Here is a 22,360-nt window from a genome sequence, read left to right as displayed (position 1 = left end):
CCGCTATCTTGGCAGTGGCAACATCAGAAGTCATGAGGTCTTTGGGCGCCTGGGTGGCTCGGTCGCTTAGGCATCCGACTTTGGCCCAGGTCATGATCCCCCGCTTCATGGGTTCGAGCCCCGTGCTGGGTTCTGTGCTGACAGCTTGGAGTCTGCAGCCTGTTTCAGATTCTGTGTCTCCCTGTCTCTCTGCCCCTCCCCCATTCTCACTCTATCTCTCTGTCTTCCAAAAATAAATAAATATTAAAAAAAAAAGACATCATGAGATCATCAGACAGCTTCCCCTTTGCCCTGATGTTCCATTCTTCCCCACACCCTATCTCTTCTCCTTCTGTAAACAGCTCTTAGGTTGGTCGCATTTTTTTAATCCAACTGTTTCTGTTTTCTTTCCTGAAGGTTACAACCACAGCCTGGTGCATTCAAAGGCTTCACATGAGGGACTGACAGATACAAACACACACAGTTAGGCATAAACATTTTTATACAACACATCTGTCTAGATATGCATAAAGTGTATGATTGTCAGTCACATCAGATGTATGGCTCCTACATGGTCCCTGTCACACGGAAACACATGGCTTCAAAGCATACCAACAAACCATTTAGCACAGACCTGATCAAAGTTAGACACGCAAGCAAGTATACAGGTAGACGTTTGTCAACAAATACAGTTAGATATACACATACATCACAAGGACAAAAGCGGACCTATTGACATAAAAGTTCGGTCATGGACAACAAGTATTTGTTGAGGTCTCCGCCATTGTAAGGCGAAAAGTTGGGTGACATAATATGTCCTGGCCCCAGCAATTCCTTAACACGCCCACCATGGAGGACTCCAGTGCACATGGAGACATCTCTAAAATCAGTCATTCCCACCTTCTACCCTGTTCCCTTCTACGTGCACTTTGCCATCTTGAGCTCAGAGCTTTCTGCTTCTTTTCTTAGGCATTTTTGACCCAAGGGCTGGTATAGCTGTGCTTGTTGCTAAGCTCTGGGCTGCTTTGAGAGTTGGGGAAATGGACTGGCCACTTCAGGCTTGACTCGCTAATAATAAGCTAGGAGGACACCAGATGTGGGAATGGGAACTCAGGGGCCTGACCTCCTAAGTACTCATGAGAACAAAAATATCACCCATTCACAGACCTGCAAACTCAAATAAGGCCTTTATTACAAACAATGGAAAGTTTGTTACTGACAACACAGTGTGCTTTTTCATTACTTTAGACACATTTGCACATATATTCTCATAATGAACTAAAGCCTACTTTTGCTGTGTCACAGAGCCAAATCACCTATTCTTTATATTTGCATAGGACTTTAAATCTTTTAAGAGGGCTTTCTGAGACATTCTTTCATCTGAACCTCAAGATTCTTTTTATTGTAAATGAGATTCATATGTTGTACACATTTTACATATTTTCTATTCTTTTGGTACTTCCTGGTAAACCAGCAGAATCTTCCCAGATGTTATATGTCAGTGTTCTTTGAATATAATCCACTGTGTTTTTCATTGTCTTATTATTGTCTATTTCATTTTCTCTCTTTCTAGCCTGTCTTTTGCTTGGTTAGGCCGGGTTATTTTGTTGGTGGTAGTTGGTTGGGTGGGTGGATTTGTTGTTGTTTTAACCCCTCTTACTTTTTCTCCATTACATATACACACTCTGGTTTTCTGTCTGTACCTGAATATTAATTATTTTGTCTTCCCAGAGACCAAACAGTTTTATTTGCACTCATGCATTGAGATTTTAAATATCATTCTTTCATGTTTATATAAGAAGAGAAGATGCCCAATATTGCATTCTGTGTTTTCCTACACATTTTATCCTAGATATTCCCTCTACTAACTAGGTGAATTGAACAAGCCCCGCCACCTCAATAAACTTGATATTCCTCATTGTTTGAGGAAGACCAAGATTTACTAGAGATATTAATTGCAAATATTAGAGTGAACACATGTAAAGTGCCCAGCACGTTGCCTAATGCACACTTAAGAGATTGTACGTAGTCTATGGTGGTGATTATGAGCGCAAATGTGGTATTAGAGGTTAGAACATGGTCTTTGCACCTACATTACTGGTAACCATCTAAGAGTGTCTCTTGCTAATGGACCCAAATTCAACCTTGTCTTGCAGTTGAATGTCTCAGTTGTTTGCCATGTTTACCCTTTATAAATAATATCTGGTGAACACTTGCCTGCATATAGCTTTATTCTCCTTTTGAATTTAGCATTTGAATGTATTCCTAGGAGTGATATCACTGAGTGAAGGGGTATGAACATGTATAAGATTCCTGGTAAATAATTATTGCCCGATTGTGTTCCACAAGAGAAACATCAGATTACACTGCCACCAAAATCTAGAGAAAGATCATAGAAGCTTTCTTAGCCTTAGCTGATCTTGTTTCCTGTTTGACTTTTCTTATATAGATTTTTCTTTAAAACTACATACACACACACCACACACACACACACACACACACACACACACACACATGCAAATATACACATCGTTTTGTGGAGTGTGGATCAATGATGGTATTTAAATACCTTTTGCCGCCTTTTGGTAGGAACTTGTCATCCAAAGTTCGAGACGATTTGGATGATATATAACATAACTTCAGCTAGTACTGGCATTGAATGAGATTGGTTTATATACTGAAAATGATGTTCCACTTTCAGTCCTCTGATCAGATCAAGGGGAAAGTCTCAGCTTGGTGCTAACAACGCTTTAATGCCCCACTACCCCCTTGCTTATTTTCCTTTTAGAAAGAGGAGCTGATTTCCCCCCTGAGATTCCAGTTCAAGCTGAATACCCTCATTTTTGTCTCCAGTGTGTTTATTTTCATGTGTGTCCTACTTCTTATGAAAAGCAATACCGGTCTTTATTTACAATTATGACACAACGTTTCCTGGTTTGCACACATGTATGTCATTGATAGTTAAATTACAGATAGGGCGGAAATCCTGACAGTGTTGTTCCAGTCATTGAAGTTGGGGGTGTAGTGCATGGGTGGTACATTCCAACAGTTGGCCCACTAATATTAACAAATACTCCTTGACAAAAAATGGACTAGGAGTCTCCATAATGCCTGGCGTAGTGTGGAATTTAGCAATTGCCTCTTCTTCCCTACGCATTTATGAGTGCAAACACCTTGCAGTTGGCCATAAGGCCAGTAGCTTTTATATTCAGTGGGTTCTGGGGGTTCGTGACCAGGTACATAATCTCCTCACTTGGCAGATTAAGAACGGGAATATCCCAGCACTGAAGGATGTATAAATCAAGACTGACATTGTGAATAGAACGATTCAGAAGATGGGATTAAAGAGCTTAATGGTAGCCATTGTGAATCACGATGTCAGCTTTAGTATGATTCTAACGATTGTACTTGCTAACGCTAATGAGGTTTGATAGAATAAAATTAACAATGTCCAAACAGCCCTATGCTTTCGCAACAAAGGAACCATATCTCAGAGCAGAGTGATACATTCTTTCCGTGGGGCTATTTAGTCGATTGATTTTGGGTTTTTTCTCTTTTAGGATATATTTAAATTTGCAAGAACTTCTCCTGTCCCAAGACAAAAGAGGTCCATCGTGGTATCTCCCATTTTAATTCCAGAGAATCAGAGACAGCCTTTCCCAAGAGACGTTGGCAAGGTAAGTCATACAAAATACAGATGACGTGACAAAGGCACATTTTAATAAGGAGGAAAGCATACACAGGGCAAGCTGACTGTGACCGTCTTGGTGGCCTCCTGAAGTTGGCCTCTATTCCTCTATGATAAGAAACCAGATGGTTTTGCCAATAAAAGAATGACAAAAGCCATCAAACAAACAAAAAATGGAATTTATAAAAACAACAATAATAATACCTCTGAATATCATGCTTTGGAGAGCTGTGTGTCATACAAGCATGCTAAAGTTGTGTCAGGAAGATGTCACTGGTTAATAGATTCATTGCTTTTAAGATAATGTCCAGGCAACAAGCCAGATTCTATACTATACATGCCATACCATACCATACCATACCATACCAGTATAGCAGTATGATATGTGGCCTAATTTAGATCCTAATTTTCAAATGTGTAAGTCCAGTGGCACCCTGGGTCAGCTCTCTAAAAAAAACTAAGATCATACTAAGATCAAAAGAACTAAATCATACTAGCCAGACCCAGAAAACACTGTTGTGTGAATCAGGGGAATAACTTTTCCAGGAAGAAATGTTCACTGTTAAATGGGCAGAAATACTGATGTTGCTTGATCAACACATTCTCTCCCTGTAGGAAAGTCAACATGGAGAATCAAATGTAAACCAGTTCGTATTTTTGGGTCATCCTGGAATTTGAACAGTGGTGGTTAGTTCAGTGAATGACCTTAATGGCTGGATGCTATTGAACTATTTACTCATTCGTTACATAAATAAGGAGCACTTGTTATATGCCAGACTTCAAGATTGGGACTGGGTGAATATTGGCGTGAACAGCAGAGAAGCCCCTAGTGTGATAGAGCTTTATTGTAGTGGGGAGGCTATATTTCAATGAGGAAATAAACAAACAAGAAAATTGCAGAGGACAATAAATTCTGTGAGGAGCGGAAACAGCTCTTCGTGAAGAGAGTAAATGGCAAGGCCAGGGAGTAGAGGAACAGCAGTGTTCATGTACATGGCCAGGAAGGCTGGTCCCAGACCATGGTGTTTGAATGGAGACTGGAGGGGTGAGAAAAGGATAGCCGCAGCAAGATCTGGGGAAGCTGCACTCTTAGCAGAGGGCACTGCACCTGCAAAGGTCTAGAGGTGGGAAGGAACGAGGCGTATTTGAGGAGCAAAACATCTGGATGGCTGCAGTGTGAGTGGGGAAGAGTGGTAAGAGCTAAAGTCAGAGAATCTGGACTGTCACAGTGGCTTCAGACACCATGGCAAGTGGGAATTTCATTGTATACACAGCAAGAGACCACTGGAGGTTCTCCCTGGGGTATGTGTGTGTGTGTGTGCCTGTGTGTGCGCACACTGAAAGACCCTCTGGCTGCCTCATAGGGAATGATTTGTGGGAGCAGAGTGGTTACGAGCAGTGGGCACAGAAAGATCTGCCAAAGGGGGTGTTATATGGCGACCTGGACCAGAAGTGAAGGTAATTTGGACCATTAGAAATCTATTTCTGTTGGAAATTAGAGGCATCAATAATCCAGTGTCCTGGTAATCACCATATTTGAGATTTGAAGCTACCACTGTGCCAAAGATGCCTTTCTTTAAGCAAAACCTTGCCAAGGGTCCGGGACATGGGACAAAGGGAGGCAGAGCTGTTCCAAGTGGGCGATGGTGCGGTTTAGGAGCCCTGCCCTGTGGACAGCCCTAACCACTGCGATGGCCCTTGTGTCGGTGTCCCTGAAGCCACGAGTGGCACTCACCAAGGACCAGATTCCTCAAGGCTGCAAGGCTCTGCCCCCAAACCATTTCAGAGACACCAGTTGCATCCTTGCTCTTTAGACGTTTACGTAAGTCTGGTGGTCTCAGCCCTCACTGTGCATCAGAGTTGCCTAGGGAAGTTAAGAGACACACGCCAGGCTCCGCCTCCCAAGATCCATTCAATTGGTCAGGAAGTGGGGACCATGCATCAGCAGTTTTCTTTTAAATCCCAGGCGATTCTGATGTGCAGCCAGGGTTGAGAACCCCTGAGGGTTCTACACCAGGCCTCCTTCCAGGGTAGCGATGGACCAACAATATCAGCACCACCTGGTTGGGAATACCTGGACGGCCGTGCAACAGCTACTGGTTTCTCCATGCTCTTTATACCCTTAAAGGAACTTTTTCCCTCCGTGCATGCTTGGTTGTATCCATTCACCTTATCCTTTTCTTCATGTCTTATGCCTCACCATCATCAGCCCCACACCGGGAGCTAACAAGGGATGCTCTGCTGAGCTCTGAGACAGTGTATAGGTATCTTCAGAGAGTTCTGGGGAGGTGGGGAGAAGGGAGACGCATCCTCCTCGCCCACTCAAACTCTCTGAGTCAGGCAACTCTAACTGCATAAATATCGCGCATCAGACGAGTGTAGAATGCCATATGAAGAAGAGACTGTGGTTATGAACGCATAAGGACGCTGGCCTCACTTTGGTTTCCCCCAGAAGCTGACCCTGAGACAAGAATTCAAATGCAAGTAGTTTATGTAGGAGGTGAAGAGAATACTGGTAAGGGAGGGGAGTGGGGGGAATGGAAGTGATCCAGGGAAGGAAAACAGCCAACTGAAAGGTCTCTTTATCAAGGCAACTACCACTGTAGGTGACTGCAGTGTAATCCCCAGGGGACATGCTAGGGAATGGTGGAAAGCACATTCCACGGGGGAGAAAGCTGGGGTATTTACAGACCAACCCCATCTGTCTTTGGTTGAGGATCTTTCACAAAGGCACAAACTCTCCAGCACATCCAGCCTTCCCTGTGTTCTGGGTGCCAGCATGACAGCTTTCTGAGGCCTGGGGGAGACAGTTGCAACCCTGCTGGTGTGCCCTGAAAAGGTGAGGTCCAAGGAAGGGGACAGGGCACGGATGGACTCCATTCCATCACCAAACTTAATACAAATACGTTTGTTTGCAGGCCACATTTTCCCTGGCTCATCTTCGCTCCCACCTCATTTTCTGAACTTTTTTTTTCTCATGCCTTTGGAGAGGACTGTGCTTGCTTCTCTCCATGAATACGTACTCGCTGCATGTCAGGTGGGCAGATCTCTGAAGTTCAACCCAATCCGCATCACTAAGCACACATTCTGCATCTGCATTTACAAAGCACCATGCTAGGGGCTGGGGATCTAAGGACAAAAGGCAATAGACAGGATCCTTAATCTCACAGGATTATAGAGGAGTAGAAAAAAATCATCACAAACACATTATTTGTCCGATGCTGTGAAGTATAAGCACCTTTCACCCATTACCTTAAATTCTCATACAAGCAACCCCATGAGGGTCATCCTCCAGTGTGCAGGGTGAGAGTAAGCAGAGTCAGAGGGAGACGGTCACCTGTCCCAAGTCACACAGTCAGTTAGTAGCAGAAACAAATTCCAAGCCAACCCTTTGAGGTTTCAGTCTGTGCTCTTAACCCGCTAAGTGCAATCTGAGAATTCCCTTACATGGGATGAAATATCTTTGCTGACAGTTACACTCTTTAAAACAACATTAAGGGGCACCTGGGTGGCTCAGTCGGTTAAGCGTCCGACTTCAGCTCAGGTCACGATCTCGCGGTCCGTGAGTTCAAGCCCCGCATCGGGCTCTGGGCTGATGGCTCAAAGCCTGGAGCCTGCTTCCGATTCTGTCTCCCTCTCTCTCTGCCCCTCCCCCGTTCATGCTCTGTCTCTGTCTCAAAAATAAATAAACGTTAAAAAAAATTTAAAAAAAAAACATTAAAATTAAATTTAATTATTTGAATTTGAAGTGCACCAAAGGAAAAAAGTAGGATGGATAGAGGGCTGGGTAATTGGATAGATATATGAGAAAACAAATTTAGTAAAATGTTAATGGTAGAATTGGGTGGTGGGCATAAGGTCGATCACTGAAAATTTCTTTCAGCATTTCCTCTGTTTGGAAATTTCCTAATACAATGTTGGAGGAAAATTAACTAAATACAACATTATCATAAGACACAAGAATTGGTGTGTTGACTCAAAAATAGTTTTTTGTCTTTCACTTCAAGAGGATGGATGGAGACTAAGTACCTATTTCTTTTCTTTCTTCTTTTTTTTTTGTGTGTGTGTCGTATTTTATCATAAATGCCTTTTAAAGAAAGGAGACTCACACACTTCAGGGTAAAGACATCAAAAGCAAGGTGCTGCCATGAATCCACTCTCTGGGGGAGATTTTTCTCAGTTGAGGCTGTGCCATGCAGAATTGTGTATTGACAGAAAGGCTTTGCAGGTAGCCCTGGGGGCTAGACCAAGTTTTGGTTTGATGCATTATTTACCTGCCAAATAATTAATTAGTCGGTAAGTGGCTAACTTATTGGAATTTGGAAACAGCTTTAACATCATCTCCCTCAGTGTTTCTGAAAAATGGCTTAAATACCCAGTTGCGAATATATTCCCTCAAACCTGTGACTTCCTTCCCTTTTTTGAGTTCTAGATCTGGGAGTGTGTGCCCTAAAGAGAAATGAGTAGCTGCCACCAGGTGCTTTTTCCCTCCCCCTTCAAAGTGTGACTATTTCAAAATTTGAGCCATAAATAATTTCTTAGTTTTACCAACTTTCACTGATAAATATTTGATTGCCTCTTTAGAGATTTTTGAGTTCCTGGGCCTGATTGATTGAGAGCAGGGGACTTTAAATCTGTGGGGCAGCAAGGAGGTCTTTGGGAGACGTATTTTATTCTGTTTTATATTAAGTTTGAAAGACAAGTCATTTATGAAATGCTTATTAGAGATTCTAGTTTCATCACAAACCCTTTTCATCAAAACCAATGAAAGTACATTTTACTGAAAATCCTTTTTTTATATCCCCTATAAATTGGTAGAACGGGCCTTTAGAAGGACATCTTTAACCCAGGACGGGAGAAATATGTAATTGGACCGTGTGCTTTTCGTAAAGGGAATCAACATAGATCATTAGAGCAAATCATGAAAACCACTCAACCAGGACTCTGCTTTGATTGTGTCATGAATGCACATCATCCACAAGGGTAATTTATGGCAGTTCCTAAATATTGCTCAGAGTTCTGGGCATACCATCTAGTAGGGATCTCCCCACATGCACGTAGTCTGTACCTCCCATTTATGCCCAGCTTTGCAAACAGGTGCCAAGGAACCGGTGGCTCAGGACTGAATTTGTTTTACTCCACGTAATAGCCATTTGCATCACGTTGAGAACACATGGGTGCCAAGCTGTGTGGGCCACAAATCTGGTCCTAGATCCCCAGCACTGCTCAATCTCACCCTCCTACTAAAAACATAGACTTAGCCCCGTCCTACTGCCTGACTCGTTCTGTGTCGTCACCATCAGCCCTCCACCCCTTTTCAAATCCACTGTTTCACAGTTTTTATTCAAGTCTGACTACATGCCTCCTCTCAGAAATTTACAGCAGTTTAATTTCTCTTTTTAAAAATTTTTTATACATTTATTTATTTATTTTGAGAGAGTGATGGGGGTGTCAGAGGCACAGAGAGAGAGAGGGAAAGAGACAATCCCAAGCAGGCTCCATGCCGTCAGCACAGATCCCTACGTAGGGCTCGAATTCACGCACTGTGAGATCATGACCTGAGCCGAAATTAAGAGTCTGACACTTAACTCACTGAGCTACCCAGGCGCCCCTAATTTCTCCTCTTAAAAAGAAGCAGGAGTTTTACTCAATAACTAAAATTTACCACTGGCTAGTGTATAGGAGAGAAATGTGGGGGCACCTGGGTGTCTCAGTCAGTCAAACCTTCAACTTTGGCTCAGGTCATGATCTCCCGTTTCACAGGTTCATGCCCCACATCAGGCTCTGTGCTGACAGCTCAGAGCCTGGAACCTGCTTCAGATTCTATGTTTCCTTCTCTTTGTCCCTCCCTTGCTCCTACACTGTCTCTCTCTCTCTCTCTCTCAAAAATAAATAAACATGAAAAAAAGAAAGAAATTTGAATATAAAAGATCCAAGATGTCCAGAAACTCAATATTCAAAACTTCTTGCAGAGATGAATAGCATAATTTATTTCTACATGCAGCAACACCACTCATACATATGCCTTTACTATTTCCATGACTTAGAACTCTTTCCTCTTCCTGGGACACAGCCCCTGCATCCACACTCTCTGGGGGCTGACGCATTTACATTCAAGGCTTCGCTGTCCAGTGGAACATTTACATCCTTGCAGAAAATTCTGTCCACACTGTCCAGTATGGTAACCTCTAACCAACCACATGTGGTTATTGAACACTTGACATGTGGCCAGTGCAACTGCAGAACTGGAGTTTTAAATTTTATCTAATTTTAATGAATTTTAACTCAAAATTAAAAACTACTATTTGATTCAGTATTGGCATGAGAAATCTCCTTTTTCAACTGTAAATTTTAGTCTAAGTACAGGTCAAATACCTTTCATGAAAATATAATATCTAAATTGATATGTAAGTGTAATATAAACAGGTTTTCACAAGCATATTACCCCCACACACAAAGCATGAAAAATATCTCAATAATCCTTATATTCTTGTCATGTTGAAATCAAAACATTTTGGATATCTTTGTATGCTTAAAATTAATCTCATTTGTTTCTTTTTACTTTGTTTTTAATGTGGCTACCAGAAAATTTAAAATTATTTGTGTGGCTCACATTATATTTCTATTGATCACTGCTGGGCTAACGCCTGTTTCTGATGCAGTCTCTTCCTTGGGTTTTTTTTTTTGTTTGTTTGACCTCCTTTACACATTGTTTATACCTCCTTGCTCACACAGAACACATTCGAGAGAGCAATATAGTTTCTTTTGTATTTTTCTTATCTTTCTGTTAACTATAATTCATCAAGTGTAGCGATACAATCCACTCAAATATTCTTTGACTTGAATTCTAGTTAGGTCTATGCCTGGTTGGATAAGGCATTCACTGGTTCCTGATTAAAGTGATCACAGCCCGGTTTGTTGTTAGAATGGAATTAATAGACCGTTATATGATCAGTCTGGATATTTCTAGCAAATTTTAATTTTCCACAATGGCAGTGAGGATACCAGATAAATTGGTTGGTAGTCAACCATTATGTCAGGTCAAATCTGTATCTTTGGCAGATTGTGATAGATTGGATGTTGATGGATTGTGTGTGGGGGGGGTGTGGGGAGGGGAAAGAGAGAAGGAGAGAGAGAGAGAAGAAAGAAAGTGCTTGTATTTCCATATTTGCTCAGACGTACGGTATTTTAAACCCACTTAAATAAAGAACCTCAAAACTAACTTTATTCACAACTGAACAGAGTTAATTTTAACTTATTTCAACTAAGTCTAGTAAAAATATATATTCGCCATTAACAAGTGTTGCCCTCTTTCTGCAAAGTTTAATTAATGATAAAACATAATTGAGTTGTTTTGGTTGTTTGCCAAATACATATATATGCAAAAATGCCCTCCGTGATATACATCCAGCAAATAAAGGCATCCGAGCCTATGGAGGAAGCAATATTTTTAGTCCTGGGTTTATCACCCCTTCAGTTCTCAATGTGAAAGATTCCCAAGGCTTTATTGTTATGTACATTTGGCCTCAGACTGAATTTATATTTAATTATTCGTGAACATTAAAGGATCTGGCATTTCAGCTTGAATTAGCACCCTGGAGGCAGGAGAGTTGAAGATTTTCAAATCCAACTAGAATCTTCAACATCTAATGAATGTCAGCATCTAAGCCAAACCTGGGTGCCCTGCCTTGTTCTTACAACAACCCCACAAAGTGCTACACCCATTTCTCAGATGGGGAAACTGACATCAGAGAAAGGAGACAACTTGCCCAAGGTGACTCATTTAAAGAGCTGTAGCACGAATACCGGAATCTAGGAGTCTTGAGTGCCCATCAACGATCTCTGTACCATAATGTGTGAATGTTGAGTCCCCATGGGTCTCTGCTGTTTGCATAACATGCTCATGTGAATTGCCATCTGACTCTCGCACATACTCTCAGAGACCAGCGTTCTATCCCTATTGTACTGAGGAATCGAGGCTAGTACATCATGCAAGACGGTTTCCTTGTGGTACAAACTGAGGTGTTGTGCAAGCTGGGTTCCTTCTGCGTTACCACCTGCCATGCACTGGGGGGTCTGGATAGATTTCAAAGCAGCACATGGTGTGGGCTAAGGAATAGGCTTTATTCGAGAAAGAGAACACGTAGAAGCCAGGGGTCAGCCAAAGGTGAGAATCACTGCTCCCCTTTCCCCATCATCCTGCAGAGAGCTATGCCAAGGCCTGGGCAGAGCTGAACATTGTCCAGGTTTGCCAGATGAGGCCCTCTGCTGACATCACTCTCCCTTCTTAAGCTACCTTGACTATAACCTTGTCAGTGGACAGACAGTCAAATTCTTGGGGTGCCTGAGCACAGGTACCCAGATTTATAGAGGTTATCTAAGATTCCAGATGCTCAAAGCCAGACGCCTTGGACAGTGATATGCTGGTTAACCAGCTCTTGAGTGTGAGGAAAGCCCTAATTAGTAATGTTTGTCACTTTCTTTGGCGTAAGTCTTCCCACAGTGACCAATTTCAAGCTACCAATGTTCAAACTTCTTAAATACTTAACAACTGACTTTGACCAAGAAGTAGGAGCTAGCTCCAGCTTACCGCTAACCTTGGGACCTATGGAATGTGACACTGGATGGGCCAGCGAATGCCCTGGCCCAATGGGGATCCATACTTGAGTGGAACCTCCAGCTTGGAGAGGTGGCTTCCCCATCTACCCATTTAGCCCTGAAGTCACCTGTTTCTTGTCCAGGGTGAGCATGAGGGGTCATTCTGGATAATTCTGCCCCTTGCAACCCATTAAGAACCTTGTCTAACACCACATCACCGGTGGAAAGGAGAAGCAGACCTTGAACCAGCACCCTTTCAGCTTTGCCCCACTTCTCCTCCTGTGCACAAAAAAACCAAGTCAGTTCCCTGAGGCTGACAAATTCTGTGACAGTTGTCCCAGTTCTACCTGGAAAATGAGGAAGGGAGAGATAACATCCTCTGTGAAGTGCGGAGAAATGAGGTTAACCTCACAGTTATTTGATGTGCATGTTTGTGCACTGAGTCAAGGCCGGAGGTCATGTCTTGGTTTAACAAGACCACGTGTTGACAAGCAGAAAACTGCTTTCTTCACCCGGCAAGGAAAGCCACCGTCTGGCTTCAGAGCACGCTCTTTTTGTTGTTGTTGGTATGTTGCTGACAACCCTGTTCAAAGGAACCACAAGGAACAAAAATGAAAGCAGAAAAGGCTAACTTTGGTGTAATTAAGAGATATCACTGCTCCTTTTTCTCAGCGATGAGGCCACGGCTGACTCAGTCGATAAGGGCGGTGAAGGAGCAGGGCCCAAGGTGCTGCGGGGAATGGACTGGCCCTTTTGTGGTCAAACTTGCAGTCCCAGGTTTTGAGGCAGAGCTGGATGGCAACAGAAACAGGCCAATCCACGGTTTTCTGAAAAGGGGGAGGGGATGGACAAAGAACTCACCTTTATTTCCTTTTCTAACTTGGAGCTCGCCCTGGCTTCCCAATGGGGTCCTAAGGGAGAGACTTCAGTGTGGGGCTGGTCCTGCCTCCAATAGCAGGAATGGGGAAGGTCTTGGACACAAATGCCCTCTGGAGCAAGTTTAAACGGTCCCGCCTGTGGGTGTTTCATTGGAGATGCTGGTGTTTCGGATCAGGAGATGAAGAACAGACCCAGCTTAGGCCTTTGGGGAAGGCAAATATTCCTCCTAGGCTGAAAAATTGAGGCTCGTGCATTCATTCGTTCACTTAGCCATTCATTCAGAAATGTTTATCGAGTGACTACTCTGTGCCAGGCACTGTGCTGGCTGCTGCCCATGGATTCCCCCCTCATGGGACACACAACTGGAGGAGACACAGAGCTGTAAACATGCAGATGAGACGGTGACAGGGAGCAGTGGACATGTGGAGAACCTGAGAAGGCAGAGGACGCAGCTCCCAAGAAAACCCCCCTCGTGTATCATACCAGCAGGCAAGGCGAAGTTGGGCCAGAAAGAGTTCTCCAGGCAGTGACAAGATCATAGGGGCAACATCTAGAACCCAGAGAGAGCATCCAGTACCTGGAGAGCCAAGAATCATTGAATGGGGCTGGGTCAACAAGGGCCCCTGACAAATAAATTTAGAGGAAGAATTAGGGGCTGGACAATGAAGAACTGTAAACACAACTCCAACTCCAGCGAGTTCACGCCTTATTCTGCAGATATCAGTTATAAATCGAGGAATGACATGACCAGATTGGCCTTTTAGGAGGATAAATCAGCTTGTGGTGGGTCACACCTGGAGGCTGAGAAAACCAGAAGCGAGGTGTGTGTGTGTGCGTGCGCGCGTGTGTGTGCGCGCATATGTGCACACGGATGGTGGCTGTAACAGCAGCCCAGGTGGGCGGTGCATGGCACCTGGGCCTGGAAGTGGCAGGGAGACTGGAGAGAAGATACCGAGGCAAGCGCTGGGCAGCCTTGGTGAGTGTTGGGTGGGGAGGGAAGGAGGTAGAGGAAAAGGAAGACCCCCTCTTAGCTGGGAACATCATGCCTCCATAGGATGCTGAAGAAGTCACCTGCACGGAGGGTTTAACTGTGGTTCAGTAGACTTTTCATAAAACCAAGGGGCTGTTTTATCCCTCCTCCCTCAAGTTCACTCTTTACCAGGGCTGCTGTGCTTTCCTTCCGTGAAGCAAGGGGTAAGTTCTCCCAGAGGAGATAGATCTACCCGCACATTATACACGGGTGGACGGACAGGCTAGATGCTAGATGTGGAGCTGGGCTTCTAGGGAGTAGGTTCATTTTGCACCCGCAAGGCTCGTGGGCCACCAGACTCTCAGAAGCTCCTTCCCTATGTGTCCCCAGGTGTGAACACAAGTCCTGCCTGATCTGTGCCTTGTGATTTCAGTTTAGTTATTCCTGGTTCCGGATTTGAAACCTTTTTTTTCTCTTTTTTTTTTCTGCCAGCTCAGAAATGCACAACAGCTGTGTTCACTGTTGGCCTTCTAGCCTCGAATTCATTCTAAATACTTTCCTTCTTAGTAATTTCTTCTTTGAATGCTGATGTTGGCTATGCATTAGTATACACAATCCACAGGCTCTATGTTGCTCAATTTTTAGTTCGTTTATTTGACAACTTAAAATTCCTCACAAGTGGTGCTTTTATTTTGTTATTTGCATCTGGAAATCATTGCTAACACGCCATGGAATAAATCTGGGGTTTTTTTCATAATTTTTTTCTTACTATAAGAATAATAGATGTTCATCAAAAACTTTAAAGAAAAAAACATATATTTAACAGTAACGATATAAGCATCTCCCATGTCCCACCACCACCTTCCCCATAGTTTGAGATAATCACTGCTGGCCCTCCGTCTTTAAAGTGCATACAAATCTGTGAAAGCACAGCTGCCCAGGCCCCGTCCCATCAGACTGTGGCTTCCCTGGGTCCGGAGTGGGGAGTTAACCTTGGAGTTAACGATTCTAGCACTCACACCCCAGTTCTGCTGGTTCTCCCAATTCTAGAAGCTCTGTCCTCAACGTGCAATACCCACACAGGGCCATCCTGTACTCCCTGACTTTCCACTCACCAACATCTCAGAAATGTCTTTCATGTCCTCAAAGGTCCTTCTTCAATGGCATTTTGTTTCTTCTTCTTTTTTTTTAAGTTTATTTATTTTGAGAGAGAAAGAGAGAGTACAAGTGGGAGAGGGACAGAGAAAGAGAAACCCAAGCAGGATCTGCACTGTCAGCACAAAGCCCCATGCAGGGCTCAAACCCACAAACCGTGAGATCATGACCGGAGCCGAAATTGGACACTTAACCAAATGGGCCACCCAGGCACCCCTTCAATGGCATTTTGAAATGCTGTGTGATGTGGTGTGCCTTTGGCTCAGCCATTGTTAAATGCCCGAGGTTCTTAATGCAGGGTCCAAAGATCCTGAGGGGGGCTGTGGGTAGATCAGTTCCCTTGGTAATCCAAAGGATTTTTGGTTTTGCACTTGAAGTATTATATGGGGAAAGATGCCACATGATTTACAACAGGAGTCCATTAGACAAAATGGTTAAAAACCTCTTAGACCATCCCCAGTGCATGGCATTTAGTGGTTTCCCTTGAACATCTCCTAGTTGTAAGTCATATTGCTATGATTGCCACCATTCACAAATCTTTGCCTAGATAGGTATGCATGCAAGCTTGTGTGTATGTATGTATGTGTGTGTACGTGTGTGTGTGTGTGCACACGCGTGTGCATAAAATCAATGGTTACCTTATATGAAACTTGAAACCAACAGTCAAGAGCTGATGTAACAGCCTATCTCAGGAAACAACCCCCTGACTGACTCCTACCTGAGATAGGCTTGAATCCACTGTGTCCCTGCTCTGATGCGTTCTCTGTCCGTCTCCTCTGCGGCCCTGCTTCCATCTGACAACACCAGCTTCTCTTCCCCACCCATCCTCACACTCCCCAGGTCTAGAACATCTTTGTTCTCATCATGCTGTGCAGCTATCATCTGGGACAATATATCCTCACTCCTGCTGAGGATTAAAAATACGGCTAATAGGATATATATGTTCCATGCATGCTTGGGAATGTATGGAATACACTGGAAGCCTTCCAGTTCCACCTGTGGTTCCCCCATCATTCTCACTCTCCTTCTCTTTCCCATCATTACAAATAGCCTCATTTGTGCTGCCCTCTCTCTGAGATTCTCCGCTGAGAATTGCCCTCTATCAGAAGGGCGCTGCTGGGCTCCATGCTTTGTGTGCTTCGATACTAATTCCATGCAAAGGAGGTGTTTCCATGGCCTTTACAGAGGAGGAAACTCAATGACTTCTCTGATGCCTCAGAGTGCTGAAGCTGGGATTTTTAAAAGTCTTTATTGAAGTATGATATATAGACAGAAAAGTACAAGATCATGAGTCTCCAGTACCATGATTCTTTTACAGACAGAATGCACCCATGACGTCAGCACTCCAACCACAAAATGGAACATTATCAGCCCCCAGAGCCCCCTTCACGTCACCTTCCAAGCACTCACTCCACATCCCCCCAGTGTAACCAGCCCTCCCCTCTATCACCGTGAGCTAGTTTCACCATTTGGTACATAATACAAACAGAATCATACAGCATGTATTTTGTGTTAGCTTTTTGTATTTTTTGCTCAGCATTACACTGGTGAGATCCATCTTATTGTTAGGCACATTTGTAGAATCACAGATGTATAGTATCACATTTTCTAAATACACCACACGCTCTCATTTCTACTGTTGAGAGGAATTTGGATCATTTCCAGTTTGGGACCATTACAAATAGTACTGTGATACTACCCTCATGCATGCCTTTAAGTGAACATACGTACACATTTCTGTTGGTGTATATCTAACCGTGGGGTTATTGGGTCAGTTTTAGTAAATTCTGCCAGACAGTTGCCTAAGTGGGTTATATGGAAGCTGAAATTTAAACCCATTATTCTGACTCTACAATGACTTGTGGGAGTAGGGTGAGAGGCATATTTCTTTTTCTGTTGTTCCTAAAGAAAAATATATCCAGTTTCTGTCCTACTTGGTGGTGATGGCCGTCAATATCAACAATAGCAGGGACCTGTGGAATGTTTTTGGATCACATTAGAACCTGTTGTCTTCACTGTCGAGAACTGGAGGAGGTCACTGGTTCTCCACCTGTGCTGATCCTCATGATATCAGGCCGTGTTACCAAAGACCCTTAGCAGCACACTTTTCCCAGATACAGGAAGATTTGCTACACGGTAAACAACAAAGCGTTCTGACCCACTGATGTACAGTTGTTGAACAGACAGTACGCATATCCACCTTCATTTGACATCCCTGATGAACCACTGAGTGTTTGAAGTGTCCCCTAGTCCTTCCTAAGTGTCCTTCCTAAGTCAGAGAAATCCACCTTGAGGCTCTTGCTGCTCTCTGGTTATGTTTGTGTTTATTGATATTTCGATCTTCTCCCTCTCTCAATTCAGAGAGATCATAGACCATTAGAGTTGGCAGGAACTCTGGAGATGGCCCAAACCCTTCACTTTAGAGATAAGATGGAAAATTATTTGTCCAAAGTTAAAAGACGGCAGAAGTCCTAATCTGCCCCTCATTCTGTTGCCCTTTTGCTTACACTGGGCCTTCTGAACCTTCATGGTCCTGGGGAAAACCTGAGCCCAGTCTGGAAACTTCCCAGGACTTTAGGAGTCTCAGCAAAGCACACCATGATTAATGTCAGGTGTCCATGATCTCTAGGATCATTCAGCTGAGACTGACCTTGTCCCATATCTTTTTGCTGGTCTTAGCAGCATTCTTAGAGGGTGGTTCCAACGCTAAGGGTTCAGCTGATGGTCCCCATGTGCCCTCCCAGCGTCAGAACACATCACAGGACCAATCCATCCTTTGAACAGGAAAGACAGGGGTGAAAACTCCAGGAAGTGGGAATATATCAGTGCAAGATCCCACCTGGGTAACCCCTGTTTTGTTTGAAGAGAGAAACTTACAAAATCCAAACAGGCTAATTTGGAGAGCTTAATTTCTGCCCTGGTTTGTTTGCTTGTGTTGTTCCCATTTTAGCCTCAACATCTAGCATGTCTTGTACAGACTAGGCTTTCAATAAGTATGTGTTGAATGAATAAATAAATGAGTGAATGAATGAATGAATGAATGAGTGAAGGAATGGCCAAAAAAAGGTCAATTCCAGTGGTCTCCCCACACTGGGTTAGCACTAAAGGACTCACCTTTACCTTTGCCTGTAGGCACCTATATATTCTTCTATATGCAGAACAAATGCCTTTAAGTTTGGGATTAAGAAAAATAATTTTTCCTTTTCTATATGTTACTATTAAGTGGATAAAATGATGACTTTGGTAGAAGAAAGAAGGTATATGGGGAAAGTTTCAGAAATTTAAATGTTATATATGAACATATATTTATATATGTATTATATAATTTGTATTATGTAACATGTTATGTAAAGTACATTTTGTGTTGTGAGGTGACACTTCCTGATTTTAGTTTTGTGGAAAGAATGGATCCTTGTAAGTAAATTGTACAGGTGACTGAAGCAAAACTGTTTTTGAAAAAGTGATCCACTTGGATGCCAGTATCTCTGTAATGTTTTATACAGTAGTTCCCTCTCTTAAAGTAAACTGAAGTTAACATGCCCATTTATTAATGGAAAGGAGGCTTTTATTATTATAACTATAAAATGAAATTGTGTTATACCTTCCGAAACCGGGGACACATGGAGAGATTATATGCTCCCTATGTTAAGTGGCTTCATTCTGCTGGGTATTTTCATGTGTGCTTTTTATTTTTTTATTTTTTAATGTTTATTTTTGAGAGAGAGAGAGAGAGAGAGAGAGAGAGAGAGAGAGAGAGAGATGGAACATGAGCAGGGGAGGGGCAGAGAGAGAGAGAGAGACACAGAATCTGAAGCAGGCTCCAGGCTCTGAGCTGTCAGCACAGAGCCCGATGCAGGGCTCGAACTCACAAACCATGATATCATGACCTGAGCCGAAGTCGGACGCTTAATTGACCTAGTCACCCACTCAGGCATGTGTGCTTTTTATACTTTCCTGATCTCTTTCTCCATCTCCAGGCGCTCTTATCCGCCACTCCTCCTTCCTGACCCTCTGCCTGTTCTAATAAGATTAACTAGTCCTTGGAATTTGCTGCTTTCAAATTGCTGTCGGCTGGGAAATTAGTCTCCGTGCATATCCTAATCCTGTGATATAAACTCAGAAAAATGACATGAGACAGACTTGGATTTGGTGTCTGTTCTACCGGTGACCAGCTGTTTGACCTTCGGACAGGCCACTCGAACCGTATGAGTTCTGTTTCTGATGTGAGACAAGGCTGGTAACACCTTCCGTCCACATTTGAGGAAAGACAAAATGAGATCACTCCGTTGATCTCTGGCCACGTAGTAAATGCTCCGTCAGTGTGCCCCTCCTTTCATTCTCTCCCTTCCTGGCCAAAATCCACCTGCAAAGGTGTTAAGTGCTTGTGAAGCTCTCTCCAGGAGGAAGCAAAATGGGCTTGTACTTAGGTAGATGTTGAAGATATCTTTCATTCATCTTATGAAGATGTTGACCCTTCCAAAGAATGAAAGTTGTCGTGTAAGTGTGCTATTTAATCAATATTACTGTACTAATAAAAGACGCTAACGTGACTTAGCACTGTCCAGGCAGAATGTTAAAAAACAAAACAAAACAAAAAAACCTTTAGAAAAAAAAAAAACTGGTAATCCACTCTACCCATCTGCCATTTTCTCTGTTCTAGTTGAATATATGAGAGCACATCTTCAGCAATAAATTCAAATATAAGCACCATGAGATCTGGTCTGTTCACAATTGCACTTTTGGGGCCTGGAACGTCATAGATGCACCATAATTTTTTTGACTGAATAAATAATCTCTTTCCTGCAGATGTTGTATCATTTATGCTGTGCCCAGGTCCTGTCAAAGGAAAAAAAATGAAGGCAAAAAGAGAGACACTCACCCAGCCATTTGTCTATTTTTTTTCCCCCTCTGCTCAGGGCTGAATTTCCCTGAAAAATCACATCAGATCCCAGCTGTCAGAATGAGTTCATTAGCCGGGCTAGGGATTCTAGCTTCTGAGAGCCTCAGCTTCCCCCCCAGCCAGGTGTCTGCTTCAAGAAGAGCGTTCTCTTATGCAAAACGTTGGTAGAAATGACCTGCTTTCTGACAGAGAGCAGCTCCAGAATCTGCCTGCCCTGTGCTACGGGATGGTCAGTGTAGACGGAGGAGCATGCAGGCGGCCAGAGACCGGCGGCAGGAACGTGACCCGGCCGCTCTGGCATCGTGAGCTTGCCATGCACACGGTCCAGTTGCAGAAGGAGATGCCGTGGCTGTGTTCCTCCTTGCCCTTGCTGCTGTAAGCATGGGGACATCGCATTCAATTTTTGGTCTCCATCCATATGCTGCTCCTCCAATGTATTTGTCCACATGAAGGGAGATGAAGCGCAAAACAGTAGGACATCCAACTCTGCTTTAATTACAGTGATGAGCTGTTTGTCCCGGTGCCACCCGCTGCGATGCCGCCTTGTTCCCCTGACAAACTCAGAGCAGGGGTGACGCCGACTTCCCCGGCAGCCGCCAATCGCCGTTCCCGGGCAGCAACCGTGTTTGGTTTGATATTTATGGTTTGAAAACCAAGGGCTATGACTCTGCCAAGCTTAATGAAAAGGGGAAAATCGCTGGGGGCGGGTATGCAATTTTGAAGATGGGAGGTTTTGAACAAAGTCCTGATACTGACAGCATCCCTGGCACATGACAGATGACGTTGTCATTCTCAGCAACAACAATGCGGTCATGGCTCTCACGCAGGTTTAATTGTCCAGCAGACACTAAGGGCCATGTCAAGACAGTTCAGCCAATGGGAATCAATACACCATTCAGGGTCCTTTTTGCCTTACGCTTTGCACTTCATTCATTCATCTTTTTCCCCAAAGAAATTCCTCTTCTGGAGGGCTTCTGCTTGCTCACATGGTATCTCCCTCGCCCTGGTCTCTGTGGTCGCAGAGAGCAAAGACCTCACCTTACTCACCTGGGTTCTCTCGCTCCAGGCACAACACCCGCACGCGACATAAGCTGTAACTATGGATTCAGTGGAATTAGAGAGACCAGGAGCCTGGTTACTCGTGGAGGCATAATTTTTTCGGGGACCAGAGAGATGATGACAGGCACAGGGGTGGGAGAATATGGACAGCAGCCTGTGGAATCTGAGCCCTTCGTGATTGGTGGGCAGAACTTACCAGAAGAGTCAGGGCAGTGGGTGAAATCACGGGCCAATGAGTTGGACCGCATGGCTTCATATCCCACCCTGCCACCCACCAGCCAGGTGACTTTGGTCAGTTTCCATATATGCACAGTGAAGGTAATAATAATACCTGCCTCATAGGATTTTCCTGAGGGTTAAATAAGACAATCCTTGAGAGTATTGTGGCACGTAGAAAACTCTCAACCCATATTAGCTATTGTTGTATATTGTTATTATAAATACCTAATGCAGTTAATGTCTTTGTACTTAGGACTCACCATGGGCAGGTGGGAATGTCTCTTTTGAAGACCCAGAGATGGATTTACCCTTATACCCCTAACATTATCCTCAAAGACACTATTTGGCTCATTTAAAAATTATTTACTCATTTTTAAAGACCACTTTAAGCTCTTTTTAGTACAAAAAGTAGTTCTATTCCTATTCTCATAAGAATGGCGTGAAAAATCTTATTACACTCATAATCTTAAATTAAGATAATTGAAATCTGCTGTTGGAAAGTGGACCCCAAATATATCAAAAAATTAATTCAATTCAATTATAAATAACAAGAATCAACTGTACTTGAATATGTGTGAAGTATAGAATCATAGTTAAACATTTAAAGAATATGTCCTTATCTGGTTACTATGGTGACAGGTTACTCCAAGAATCCGTGGTTCTATGGTAACAATGGAACTATACTATTTCCTCTCCATATTGAAATATTCAGCAACTAATTTCCTGTAGCTTCATAATATGTCATGTTAATGACCTCAGAGGTGGAAACCAAGGTGGTGAGATCATCTCCATGCTCTACAATTATTCTATGAAACAAAGCAGGAAGAAAACATGTTTTTATACTCATTGGACTGGGAACTACAAGGGAGTTCTTAATGAGAAAGAGATAGCAATGACACTTCATGGGGAAGTG

The 22,360-nt window shown here is 43.4% G+C and overlaps 1 protein-coding gene across 1 annotated transcript in view; it reads left to right on the top strand.

The window, feature by feature from the left end:
• Window positions 1-22,360, top strand: part of CDH13 (cadherin 13) — a 1,031,871-nt gene that overhangs the window by 449,396 nt on the left and 560,115 nt on the right. Inside the window, exon 4 of the mRNA XM_030298915.2 lies at window positions 3,540-3,656. Within this exon, the coding sequence (XP_030154775.1) occupies window positions 3,540-3,656 (117 nt within the window). The remainder of the gene's footprint in view (window positions 1-3,539; window positions 3,657-22,360) is intronic.

Source organism: Lynx canadensis, chromosome E2 (assembly GCF_007474595.2).
Source record: "Lynx canadensis isolate LIC74 chromosome E2, mLynCan4.pri.v2, whole genome shotgun sequence".
NCBI lineage: Eukaryota > Metazoa > Chordata > Mammalia > Carnivora > Felidae > Lynx > Lynx canadensis.
The sequence above is the reverse complement of the archived record's forward strand: the minus strand, read 5'-3'. Positions and strand labels throughout refer to the sequence as shown.